Genomic DNA, 14,677 nt, shown 5'->3' with positions numbered 1-14,677 from the left:
TTTTCATTAATATTATTTGCACATGAGAGTAATTATAAAATACGTTTTCAACAATTCTCCCAAAGAAATCGATCCTTTTTACGTTTCAACAAAACATAAGTTCTTTCTGTTTCTTTACATATATCACATTGGTCATTCTCCATTATACTCCATCTGCATAGGTCATGTTTGGATGGGAAGATAGTGTGCAATACTTTAGAATTAACTCATTAGCTCATACTGTTATTAGTATTATTATGACCATCAATAATGTTCTGTAGAAAACGTACTTCAGAGGAGAGAGTATATGTAGAAAAATATAAAGATAGATATCTTTCAAAAACAGTTCTCGCATTCTTGCATATAAAGTAACAGTCAATCTACTAAGTCATCAATGTTAAACAGACACACATTGATGATGAAATAATCATTGATTAGTATCGATTTTAATGCGAACCCATTCGTTTTCAATACTTATATCGTAGTATAATAAGCAAATTATATTTATATTAAATTGTTTTTATCTCATATAAACAATCTCTCGTTTATATTTTTGTCTTCGTTCCTACTCTTCTGCAATTCTCAACAATATCTTATTTTTATTTCAATAAGTTATGAATAGGCAACTCAATGAAGTGTGAAGGTTTTGTGTATTGGGCGATAATGGGACGATGCATTTTAAAAGAAAAGGTACTTCAAAAACACCAAGAGAAAACAAGATTATGGAATGGAAACCAATAGAGACAAGAACACAATCCCAGCACATAGTGTGCACGTAATTATGATACCTAATTTTCATAGTATTGTCTTGTTTCACTTTGTCCAATATTAATTAAAATTCATTAAAAAAAAGTAAAACAAAACTTGCATTCAATGATTAAATGTAACGTCTCTCTCCGGTAGAACGTTATAAAACGTCCCATGGCCAATTGAAATGCACCAAAGTGAATGGTCTCAGCTCTTGTTTTAGGCCTTGCTAAGCCCAGGCGCGGATCCAGGATTTCTTAGGGGAGGGGGCCCAACTTTTTTTTTTTTTTTGCTCCCGAAAATTTGAAAATCGCGCCGGCCAAAAATTCACTCAGTGGGGGGGGGGGGGGGGGGGGGGGGGGGGGTAGTGAGCACATTTTTTTTTTTTTGATCCTCAAAAAAATTTCAATTTGCACCCCCCCCTTGAGCGCCAGGGGGGGGGGGCCCAACCCCCAAAATCGTAAAAATCACGTGATTTTACATGATTTTTTTCTCAAGGGGGGGGGGGGGGCTTAGCGCCTGGCTAAGCCTCCTGTGATTTCGGATGAAGGGGACCGAGATATACCTTGAAGGCCTCGAAAGCTCTCTTGTTCTGGTAATGCTTGTACACACTGTAAAAAAGAATTTGTTCATTGGTTATTTTTACGTATTTTTCCATGTAGAATTTACTTGAAAACATTAGTTTTGCCACTTACGCACTAAATTTAAGTCTTGCTAACTCAAACTTTCAATTTAGTAGAACATACGTGGAATATTTAAGTAAAATCAAATACATAAGAACTTTAAGTAATTTCAGCTTGTATTAATTTAGTAATGTTAACTCAAAATCAGAAATTATACGTATTACTCAAACAATTTATGTTGATTATTCTTATCTTTTTAAAGTAAGGACCGATGCAGTGCGTAATGGAAATATTTACATAATTTATGAATATTCATTGAGACCAAATTAAACTCTTTTTTAAATAAAACAATTCTTTTTGTGGTTGAATGAAAATTTAAGGACTTTAAAACATTTACTAATTCATTTAACATGGCTAAGCAAAGACAAGACAATTTTTAATTGTTACCCATTTCAAAACAAATCAAAACTTGATATTTCAGGAAATTGTCAACCAATTTTCCTTTTAAGATGCTACGATCAAGTATATATAAAATTTGGAGCCTTTCAATATGTGTCGAATTAAAGCGTATGTAATAGTTTGTGATGGTGGTAGATATATATATATATATAGATACGGTTAAATCGTAAATAGATGTAGTGAATGATTAGTGGATGTTACTTGTTAGATTAGATGGGTACCAAATCGTGCAATATGTAATCCTATCATAGCTTTTTTTAATTATCTAAAATGATTACAATACTTAAATTATTTACGTTAATGTAACTCGATTTAACTGAGTAAAAGTTTATTCAGCAAAATAAGTAAATTTTGCTTAAGATGCCGTAGGTAATATTTACTTAATATAAATAAGGCAATTCTTTTCCTCAATTTTATTGAGTTATTTCGACTATTACTTTTTTTTACAGTGTAGAGACAAGAACACAATCCCAGCACATAGTGTGCACGTAATTATGATACCTAATTTTCATAGTATTGTCTTGTTTCACTTTGTCCAATATTAATTAAAATTCATTAAAAAAAAGTAAAACAAAACTTGCATTCAATGATTAAATGTAACGTCTCTCTCCGTAGAACGTTATAAAACGTCCCATGGCCAATTGAAATGCACCAAAGTGAATGGTCTCAGCTCTTTTTTAGGCCTTGCTGAGCCTCCTGTGATTTCGGATGAAGGGGACCGAGATATACCTTGAAGACCTCGAAAGCTCTCTTGTTCTGGTAGATGAAATGCTTGTACAGCTTAGCATTGAAGAAGTAGGCTGCAAGATTCATGCAGTGAGTTTTATTCATGTATTTAGGATTGAGGCAGAACAAGAGACAAATACATTTTTTGTCTTCACTTGCGCCTTGTATATATTAATATTGAACTGACGTGTTTCATAAACATTATCATTACTCATATTGTTATTAGAATTATTATTACAATCATTGATATATTGTAGAAAACGTATATGTAGGAAGATATAAAGATAGATATCTTTCAAAAAAAGTTCTCGCATTCTTGAATATAAAGTATCAGTCAATCTACTAGTCATCAATTTTAAACAGACACACATTGATGATGACATAATCATCGTTTATTATCAAGTATCGATTTTCATGCGGCCCCATTCGTTTTCAATACTTATATCATAGTGTAAGAAGCACATCTTATTCATATTAAATTGTTTTGATCTCACATAAAACATCTCTCGTTTATATTTTCGTCTTTGTTGCTACTCCTCTGTAGTTCTCATCATATCATTCTTATTTCAATCAATTATGAAAAGGCAACTAAATGAAGAGTGAAGATGTTTTGTGTATTGGATGATAATGGGAAGATGAATTTTAAAAGAAGAGCTATTTCAAAAATATCAAGAGAAAAAAGGCTAGGGGAAGGAAACCGATATAGAAAAATACATAATCCTAGCACATGTTGCTCAAGTGTAAGTGGGCATGTGGTGGTATATGTGTGTGTGTGTGAGTGCTCTCACCTCAGCATTCTTGTGGGGTTTTATGTGCGCTTCACATACCCCTTGTGAGGCATTTTTACTTTGTGGGGTATTTTTTCAGGACCCCACAGAGTAAAGTCTTTCAAATGACTGTATATTCGGTGTCCTATGCCCTGCGGGGCATTAGAAGTGGTACCCCATAAATGACTTTTGTGAGCGTGTGCTAAAACTTGCACACTTTTTTATGGTAACATCGTAAGCACACCGCCGGGTTGTTATCGCCAGGTTGTACATACCCCACTAGTAGGGGACCACAAGGTATATCTGGAACGCACAGAAATACCCCACAATCAGGTGCCCCACAAAGGCCCTGATGTGAGAATGTGTGTGTGTGTGTGTGTCTCTCTCATACACGTTTATTATCTAACTCTATATCTCTCTAACTCTCAATCCATCTCTCTGTATCTTTATTTTCCTATTCATAAATCCAACTTACGGTAGCGTTTTATCGCTAGTGTTTTGCTGCCGAATGTCGACCGCGAGCTAAAAAATTGGCTGACGCAGTTTACCGGTGAGGGCGCTGTTCATTATGAATCCCAAACAAAATTCGATCATACACAGTATGTCCTCCGTAGGAGTGTGTCACTGATGGTGAATCCAACCTATTCATGTTTGAGCCGTGGTACTTCTCTTGTTATTTTAGTATTATATTTGACTTTGGCATTATTTAGAACCCTGTAAAAATCTGCCCCATTTGCAATGATTATGTATTCTTTGAATGTGTATTAAGACCTAAACATGAGGCTAAGTCGCAAAAAATGTTGCAAAATGTTGCAAAGCGTATTATTATTGTCAACATTGGATTGTCGATGTTCAATGCAACACATTATTTAACAGTTTTTATCTTCCAAAACAAAACGTAAATTACACTTCACCACCTCAACATCACACAAAACATGTGTCTTCCTCCAGAGTAAAGCAGAAGACACCATTACCATCATTAAACACAATCCACAGGCGCGGATCCAGGATTTCTTAGGGGGGGGGGGGGAGGCCCAAATTTGAAATTATGCGAGCCAAATATATACGTAATGGTGACCAACAGTGACGTAATGCGGGGGGGGGGGCGAGTTTCCCCCTCCCAAGCTTTAACGTTTCATTATATTATCAGAGAAAAAAGACGATTCGTTGGACCGTTGTCGAAAATAATCCTCATCGGAATTTAGTTCCCCCTCCATCCCGCACGAAGCGCAGAAGCTTTTACGTTTCATTAAATTATTAGATAAAGAAGACTATTCGTTGTACTGTTCTCGACTCTTAATCCTCGTCTGAATTCAGTCCCCCCCCCCCCCTCCCCTCCTGCGCGAGGCTTTGACGTTTTATTATTAGAGAAATAAAACGATGCGTTGTACCGTTCTCTATACTCTTAATCCTTGTCTGTATTTTAAAGATGTTCTTTGTCTGCTCTTATTTCTTCCTACGTCCTCTTCCGATTGACCGCCCCCCCCCCCCCTGGCTACGCGCCTGCGGTCAGATAAACACATCTTGATACCTTGTCCGACCCCGCAAGCTCAGGGGTTTAAGGCAATACATTACGGTCAGATAAGCATTCAGGGGCCCGCCTTAGGGCCCCTGGTGGGGTCGAGGCGGCGAAGCCGGCCCAGGAAGCTCAGGGGTTTTAGGCGTTTAATTAAGGTCAGATGAGCATATTTTTTTGTATACCTTATTATTTTGCGAAACTGGCAGGTCACTATTTGGCGTGGGGTCCAGGTCCAAAAATCAGGGGTTTTAGGCATTAAATTACCGTCAGATGATCTTCTAAGGGCCCGCCGTAGGGCCCTAGATGGAATCCAGGGGGCAAGGAGGAAGCTTAGGGGTTTTAGGCATTTAATCACGGTCAGATGAGCATATTTTGATGCCTCATTATTTTGTTAACACTGGCAGTTAACTATTCTCACTTTCTTGCTCTCATTCTATTTTATTTCTCTTTAATATACTTTTTCAAGAAAAGTGTGGGGGGGGGGGGGGAGCTCGAGGCTCTCGATCCCCGCCGTACCTCGGGCCCTGACATGTAGGAATCTCGAGAATCATATTTTTTGCCTGGCTGTAAATTGTCATTTTCCAACGAACACATACAAACGTATAATTGACTAAAAAGTGAGGAAAAATTTCGAAAATTATGTCATTTCAGCATTATTTGTAATCTACCGTTGTGGAATTAGAAATAAACCACGTTTGAATTTGATTTCTCCCAAGCCCCCCCCCCCCCCTCCTCTATCAGTACGCCAGTATCTCCTCTTTTCCTTTTTTTTCTTTCCCTTTCCTTCCATCTCTCTTATTTTTTTTTTTGATTGGGGGGGGGGGGGGGGGGGGGGGGGGGGTTAACAGCCTGGGAGGCAAGGCCCTTTTGGCCCCCCCCCCCCGATCTCCTTCTTCCCCCTTTTCTTTTCTTCTTCCTCTTTTTTCTTTCCCTTTTTCTCCTTTCCCCTTTCCCTTCTTTCCTTTCTTCTCTTTTTTTTTTTTTTTTTTTTGCGGGGGGGGGGGGGCCAAGGCCCGCTCGGCCCCCCCCGATCCGCGCCTGACAATCCATGCATTTATTCCGTTTAATGATGATAATAATAGCTCACATTTATAATGCGACTAATACTTTGTTTCTAGGCGCAGCACATATTACTATATTACTATATTATTGTAGAGCGCTTAGAGACTTCTGATAAAGTAAGTGTTAGGCGCTATAAAATAGATAGATAGATTATAGATAAATGGTGTTTATTGAATCATTTCCATGTATCGCAGTTACAAGTAACTGAATTGTGCATGAATAAAACATTGATGGTAAAGACAATTATACATTTCAAGAGATATCACAATAACAAGTAATTGAATTTTACATGAGTAAATTGCTGGAAAAAAAAGATATCACACTACAATCTACATAATTATGAAGAGCGTGTATATGTATACTATATATATATATATATATATATATATATATATATATATATATACATATATATATATATATATATACCATTAATCTTATACAATATTTCAATTTAAAAATTTGAGTTAAAAAGAAAGAGAGATAACAAGATTCAGAGAAATGGGAAAACAGGAGAGAGAGAGAAAGAGAGAGAGAGAGGGAGAGAGACAGGGATGAAAGGGGACAGATAGAAAGAGAGGAAAAACAACTATGTACATGCTGATAAAGTGCAAAGATACATTGCAAAACAAATTTGAATATTAGAAGGTGAACTCTAGAAATTTATATAAATATAAATATGCATCGCATACTTCATATCATAAAATAATACATTGACTAACTTTGTAAAATTATATATATACTAAGGAATATGAAATTGTAATATTTTTTTTTTGACAATTTAATTTGTTTCAAAGTATGATACAATCATGACAAACTTTTTTTTATACAAACGGATCAAATCTGGGATTGGGCTATTCTGCAAACGTTTAATTTTGCACCTGGGTTCAGGGATCTTGTTAGTCCTTTCCCAAGTTCTATTGTGTGCTCTTTTGGGGTATAAATTGTTTGAATTGGTCTGTGCATGATAGAGTTTTCTTAAAGAAGGTAATACTTAATCGTTTTGACGACTTTCCAATGTTTGTAATTTCGATTGAGTGGGAGCGCTAGCATAACTAGGGTAATCCTTTCTAAAGATAATCCTCAAAGCACGTTTTTAAAATCGTTCTTTGCGTTGTTTTTGTACACCAGTGAGGCTTCCGCTCAAAACTTGAGTTACATATTCAAGGATTGGACGAATATAGCCAATGAAAGTAGTAATTCGATCTTCATGTGAAAGGCTGAACTTCCCTAAAGAACGGAGCATATATAGTTTTGCATTCGCTCTTTTTTCAATATCTCTGACATGGGCTTCCACTTCAGATCAATGTCTTGCCAAAGGACATACACTCTTAATGTCAGCGAGTAAATTGTGCCGAGTAGAACAAGTTGAGTAACAAAATGAGCAATTCAGTACTCAAGCTGGAGTAAGAGACCTTGATTTTAGTGGGTACTCGTCACCCGAGTAATTTGTTACCTTCGATAAAGAGTAAATCAATGACTCAACATTGAGTACGAATTTCGTTTGTATCAATTTTGAGTAAACTACGGTTGGGTATTACGCTGCGGCGGTGATAAATAAATCAACATTGATCTCTTACCCGAATTTACCTCGGGTGCGAGTGAAAGTTGGATCGATGGAAAGTGCAACTAGCTGTCAATATGCATGTGACACCTGTTCTAACACACATTTTTACATAATAGCAGCTGTATGTTCCTTTGTCTACCTAAGGAACTGTATATTTTGTACTCTTTTCATTGTCCGTCATGTGCATGTCTCGTGCATGCATGTGCGCGTGCAGAAAGATGCGAAAGAACTGAGATACACTCTTAGAAAAAAGGGTGCAAAAAAGGGTACAAAATAAGAGTTTGCACCCTTTACATAAAAATGAACTATTGAAGGAAAAGGGGTTAAAAAAGGGTGCAATATAAGATTTTGCACCCTTCCCACAAAAATGAACCCTATCGACCAAAAGAGGGTGCAAAATAAAAGTTTGCATATTGCATGCATATTCATGATTACTTTCCACGTGTTCACATAAAAATACATTTATCATGATTTGTTAAGCAAATTATGACAATGCACATCAATTTTTTGATTTTGTATTTTCCTTTGGCAATCATTAACCAATATATTATTTTGTCTGATCATGTTACAATTACATTCACGTTTTAGCAATAGATATATTGATTATATATTTACTAACCAAGAAACATCATGCATGTTTAATATGTATTTGTGTACGAGCAAATTTTACCAGTATTCCTCGATGATGGGTGCAGGATTGCACCTTTTAAAGGGTGCAGGATTGAACCCCTAAAGGTGCTGCTATTGCATCGGTTTGCACCCCTAATGGAGTAAAAAACATGTACTTAACTTAGTACATGTTTTTACTCAATATTGATTGAGCAACTAAGCGTTACCCAGAAAACATACTCAATATTTGAGCAAAAAAATCGCTCAAACAATTTGAGTCAAAACATGTACTCGTTAATTGAGTAAATTTGGCTCAACTCATCAGCAGTTTCTTACTCGACATGAGTTGATTACGTTTCTACCCAGTACTGAGTAAAAAAGGAAACCGCTAAACAAAGAGTAAATATTGAGTAAAGGTTGACTCATTCAAACTGAGTAGAGATTTAGTCTTTTATTGAGTAATACTTTTACTCAACAGATGGGTAGATTTGTTACTCAACACATGCTGAGTAAAGTTTACTCAAAAGTCGGGTGTTTCCTTTTGACCACCCAAAGAGTAACATTTTGACTCAAATTGAGCAGTTTTTTTTTTAGAGTGTAGTGCCGCGGCGGGACTTGAATTGCGGACCTTGTGATCCACAGTCCGGTGACATATCCGCTCGACCACGAAACCTCTACGAATGAAAAAATAATGTAAATATGTCTAATTACAATAAAATCATGTTCATACTTTACGTTTCTAGGTTTAAGGATAACACTTAATGGCGAATATGAAGGGGAAATTACGCAAGATTTCATAGCTATAAAAATATAATTTTCCGGCTGGTTTGGCATATTAGGCCTTTTTAATGCAATCTTGAATTGACGCTAGTATACACAAGGTTACATTCATGGAGATAAGCGCAGTACTCCTTTGATTCCTCAAAACCTGAAAACTTGAATAAATCAAATGTAAATATGTCTAATTACAATTCAATCATGTTCATATTTTACATTTGTTCGGGTATTTACAGCAAATCAATTTATTATTATTCATCATTACATTTCTCGTCATTCATGCTTGTACAGCGCACAGAGAAACTGATGTTTATTATGCGCTTTATAAATATTGTATTATTATATTATTATTATAAATTAGTAACCCCAAACCCACAGTCCACACCAACACAAAGCGACAGACTTTTTGTAATTGGTGTTAATACACTTGTTTGATTGGTCAGTTTCTCGGTTTGGTCTCAATTTCGTTGATGTGCCTGAGAACGTATCAATGTCAAACAATTGCAGAAACTGTTTTTGAAACCCCAGTTGTTTTCTCCTGGACTTGATGTCCATCGACAAAATACCTTCCTTAAACCTTTCTGAAATCTTCGATATTGAAAGGAATATATAAAGGGATTGAACGACATATTCGCGAAAGCAAACCATGTAGATCCAGCTGTTGAAATCTAAATCATAACCAAAACAATATGCGAAACTATTATTTTGTTCGGCACCCAACAAATAATAAGGAAAACACTCACAGTCACCAGTTATCACATTTCTTCGGGCACGGCTTCGGTGGTCAACTAGTCGAGTTTTACGGTTTTGCGATTTTCGGTCCTCTGTTCTTTCTGGTACTCTTAGTTGAAAGAGGTGAAAACAGACAAGGCAGAGTTACTGATCCTCATGCTTGCAGACTATTATCAGGCCAAATATGGGTGTGAAAGGGTCGGCCGCTGATCGACGAAATGATATATGATCAGTCGCTAATTTATCTCTATCGTTCGCGAATACCGACAACCGGCTAGGAATTTTACCGTAGAAACATTGACAAAGTTATTGTTGCTTCTCTGTGTGGTTCATAAATTCAGTATTTCCACTGAGAGCAAAAAAGCTATAAAAAAGAAAGAAAAGAAAGCTATGATAATTAACAGTTTACACTGTTTCTTAATCTACTTTGATCATGTTTTTCTGTGATAGTTTAAACTGTTTTATTTTTCTTCTGCAGCAGCCTTGTAAAAGGACCAAATGTATAATTAAAGTAAAAAAAAAACAAAGTGAAGTCTGATCTATACATTGGTATATGCCACCAATGCTACTGTCTGGGGGTCTCTCCATTATTATCGGGATTCGGTTTAATAGATTGTCAACAACAACAACAACAACATAAATGTCAATTTAATGTTTTAAACAGAAATATTTCGCATTATCAATACTTTGAGTGAAAATCAATCCATATCAATAAAGTTTATGACCAGTTTATGACCAGTTTATAACCAGTTTATATGTAATGGTGGATATTCTGTAGTCGTGATAGTGTATTGGAATTATTGTTAAGCTGGGCTTTCATAAGACTTTGCGACCGTGCTCTCAGCCAGGCGCGGATCCAGGATTTCGTAGGGGTGGGGGCCCAAATTTGAAATCAATTTGAAATTTAGTGTGCTGAAATATGAAAATCGTGCCGGCTAATATTTCGCTCAGTGGGCGGGGGGGGGGGGGGGAGTCGGGCCCCCGGCTCCTCCCCCTGGATCCGCCACTGCTCTCAGCAACTCTCGCAGCACCCCGGCTTCCGGATCCAAACGGCTCAGTCACGCATGGTTATAGCGGGCGTATCTTCATCTCACTTCCCTTCAGCAATCTTGCGGAGTTCCACGTCATGCCATATCCGGCGGTAATGTAGTCCGAGTTCCGGTAGATCCCGTTAAGATTGCAGACGTGACAATGACTAAACCACCACCCGGATGAATAATAGCTGGCACAATTAAACGGGGTCGCATCGTTGTCTCGGTCTCTGGTACTGAATTGATGTCCGCGGTTATAACCAAGACTATCTCCTGCATGACAAGGGATAATAGATTCAATTGATTTTGGTTTATTAAGTATTTATCTATATATATATATACTAACATGATTATATAAACTAAAAATACCCCAAGGCAAATTAGTCCCATATGACTTATCTTAATTTATTTTTTAATTAAATTCATCAAAAAATGATAAACATTTGTTTTTGACCATTTCAAAATGTGAGTGATACCAGAAAGGACTATTGATTGATGGTTATATCAAGAGTTATTTAGTTTTTGTTTAAATACATGGCTAAATTGACTTGTTGGATATGGAATCACCCACCCGCAATACCCTCAAAAATAGTACTCCCCCCCCCCCTCCACCCTCCCTCGGTCCATGTATGAACCCAGGGACAAGAGTCATAATTGCGAGAAAAAGTACCTGCACCTCCGCCAGAATAAGCACCTAGCTTCAGATCATAATTCATGGTCTCATTGCCAATCATGAACTCGCGGTAACTGGCATGGCTGGTCCCCCCAGAGAAATCTTCAATATCGACCCGTAGTTCATACGTCTTCTGGCTTGTCAGGCGATGAATCTTATCGTTTCCAAGCCAGTGTTCCCCGGAAACGCTCCCGAAGCCCTTCTTGTAGTGTGACCAATTGCCACTGAAATTAACGGAACCGTCCTTTCTTCTTTGGAAGACCTATGGTCAGGAGTGTATAGAGTGTGGATGATAAAAACTTTCTATATAATCCATGTCAGTTATTTCGTAGCACTACAAATAAGTTTTTGTGTAATTTTCAAGATCCCCCTACAGATATCTAATTTGATATTTATACCCCCGTCATAACAATTAAAATAATGCATTCGAAGGTGCTCCTTTGGGCCTACTATGTTCTTTCGTATCAAGTTTTAGAAATGTAAAAACTCAGAAGTAATACAAACTAGAATTTTGAGCTCTTAAAAATGCTTTTAACATGCTTAAGAATTAGTAGGTGTTTTTAACTTTGTTTTGAAATGCATTAAAGTCAAGTTTTAAAAGCACTTTATTTACGACAGAGGGAAATACGAGGGAATTAAAACTCAGAATAGCTGACTGATCATTTTGAGAGGAAAGTGAAAAATGGATATTTAGAGGCGATAGAACTTGTTAATTGAAACATAAAAAAAGGAAGATGTGGGCGTGATGGTGATAATACTTGTTCATCTGAAGCTTAATGGAACAGTATAGTTATGATGCAGAGTCAGGCGCGTACACAGGGGGGGGGGGGGGGGGGGGTTGGGGGTTAAACCCCCCCTTTGGTAATTTTGTGTGTGTAAACCCCCCTAAATTTCTCTAAACCCCCCCCCCTTTGGAATTTTTTCTTCTTTTTCCAATGGTTGACCTAAAAAGGCTGACCTTACCCCCCCCCCCCCAACGGAGCAAAATGTCAAACTTTCAAATTTCGAGACCAAAAAAAAAAAATGTGTCCTCTTACCCCCCCCCCCCCCACCCGCTTATTCAGCGGCTGGCTGAGTCGTTGCGAAATTTTCGGCCCGATTTATAAATGTTAAACCCCCCCCCCCCTTGAAAAAAATCCTGCGTACGCGCCTGTGCAGAGTGGCATACAAATGGACACGTTCAGTATTAAAGATAATGAAACCTTCCAAAATGTTACGTCACAGTGGCATTGACTGGTAGCTTTTAAGATGTCGAAGAAGGGGGGATCAGTGTTTACCCTACCCCACCCCATCATCTCCAGTACCCCTTAGAACGCACTCATTTTTTCTAGACATCTAGGAGATCCGTGATAAGGTGGCTCTGACTAGAGCAATCCAGGCGTCTTTCCAATAACTTATTTGTATATTATTCATTCATCGATATGGATATTTTTTAATAAAATAAACCAACACATCATTCAACTTGGAAAGGAGGAAAATAAGGTTTTTTTTTTATACAGGGTACATATCGGTCACAACGTGACCACTCTGTCGCTCCAACTCAAAATAGCCGATGTAGCGCGCTAGCATATAAGGTAGCGATTTACACCTGGGTTAAGAGTAGCGAAGCATGGATTTGATTGCCAGAGGATCTTAGTGTTGAGCTGGGATTTGAACCCTCGACTCACCGTCCAACCACCACCAGCGGTGTCCATGTCGCAGTAGACGTTGAACTGTCTTCCGAATCCTCCAGGATATATGCCATAGATTCCACTCATATTCAGCCCACTTGCCTTGATGTCACCACAGTCCTGTGGCTCCCCAGGAAACACTTCAGGAGAGCTTCTCAAATCTTTGTTTCGCGGTAATAAACAAAAGTAGGAAGAAACTCTCACAAATGCGCATGGGCGGCAATCCAGAGCAAAACACGTCCCCCCTCAATTTTATCAGGGGGGTCGCCCTCCCCTGAAAATTGAAAAAGTGCCCTCCAAAAAATGTATAGCAAATACTGACTAAAGACTGCAACACACTTTTAGGCTCTGGAGGGCCCAACAGTGCAGCGTTTAAACTAATAAAAGTGCAAAGAATCTTCACGCTTGGTCGCAAGCTCCCTCGCATTATATCCTTCAAAATGTACAAGTATATATTGTAGAAAATCTGTATTCCGTTGGTATCACAGTGATACCAACGGAATTTAGATTTTCACTCGCATTTCGCCCCTTCCCCAGTCATGAAAAAAAAAAAAATCGCCGCCCCTGTAAATGTGTCTTTTTGGCGTAATCATTGTAAAGAGCATTATGTTCTATGCAATAGTTGCGGCGAAAATAAGCTATATTATAATGAGAAATTGTATTGTCATTATTTTCTTTATTATTACTTAGAAGCCTGCATGCTAAATGGAAGAAAACAAATCATGTATATTTTACATTTTTGGTTCCTTGTAGCTTGTGTAGAAAGAAATCAACCCAGGCGTTTTCGGTCTCCGTTTTTATTTTTGTTGCTGTTGTTTTATTAATGTTATCTTTATTTACCAATCTTTATCGATCAGTAAAGTTCTGAGAAGATATGAACTTATTTATTGAGATTAAATCATATTGTCACAGTCATTTCACAAACAAATATAAGACATTTTTTATTTCAACATTACGGGAAGCAGTTTATGTTAACCAATATTGCAATGTAAAACGCATAGAGAACTAAATTATAATGTGGTATGATTCAACGTTGTTACTGCAATTATTTTAATATCAAATCAAGCAATTTAATTATTAATTAAAATCTTGTCAGGATATATCATAGATGGAAGAACCCAACTATTAGTGAAAATGGCCAACCAAGTATAGAAATGATAAATTTCAAAAATAAATGAGTCAATATTAGGTCTTAAATTGAATTGACTCCCCCCCCCCCCCCATGCTAGATTACCAAAGGGATTCATGTTCATACCGGCTGTGCAGTGTTTACGTTGAACCTGGTGAGACCCGGGCTTCCCGGGCTTCCAAAGGAGCGTTTGCCGTCAACACGGTATGTGGTCTTCTGTTCAACATCTTTTCCGTCCAACGCGACCGGTTTGCAACTATCACTACCATGTCCAAGCGAACCCGGCGATTCGAGTGCTGAAACTTGATCCGAATAGGAACATAGTCTTAGATATTAAACCTCAGTCACACCGAAGAGACCACATCACACCGACTACACACTGGACAAAATAATAACGTTAACCCCAATGGTCGAAAATCAGCCGGTGTGGAGTTGGTCTGGAGTCGGTCTGGGGTCGGTCTGGGGTCGGTTTGGGGTCGGTTTGAATTAGGTATTAAGAGCGTAACGAAATTGATGATAATTTTTGGAACACACATTTTCTGTGCCGGTGTCACATTTATCTGACAAAAAGACTCAAGGTATTTTCAATCACGCGTAATACCACCAA

General features: G+C 37.7%; 1 protein-coding gene across 1 annotated transcript; it reads right to left on the bottom strand.

Annotated features, from left to right (window-relative positions):
* Nucleotides 1-10,691: 10,691 nt before the first annotated feature.
* LOC100891514 (angiopoietin-4-like) lies at nt 10,692-14,297 on the bottom strand. The gene is made up of 4 exons (XM_030978835.1): nt 14,222-14,297; nt 12,939-13,186; nt 11,234-11,533; nt 10,692-10,871 (listed from the first exon to the last, which is right to left on the bottom strand). The coding sequence occupies exons 1-4, from the start codon at nt 14,295-14,297 to the stop codon at nt 10,692-10,694; spliced, it is 804 nt and encodes a 267-aa protein (XP_030834695.1).
* Between the last annotated feature and the right edge of the window lie 380 nt (nt 14,298-14,677).

The sequence above is a fragment of the Strongylocentrotus purpuratus genome, unplaced genomic scaffold (assembly GCF_000002235.5).
Source record: "Strongylocentrotus purpuratus isolate Spur 01 unplaced genomic scaffold, Spur_5.0 spur5_scaffold_1, whole genome shotgun sequence".
Taxonomy (NCBI): domain Eukaryota; kingdom Metazoa; phylum Echinodermata; class Echinoidea; order Camarodonta; family Strongylocentrotidae; genus Strongylocentrotus; species Strongylocentrotus purpuratus.
The sequence above is the reverse complement of the archived record's forward strand: the minus strand, read 5'-3'. Positions and strand labels throughout refer to the sequence as shown.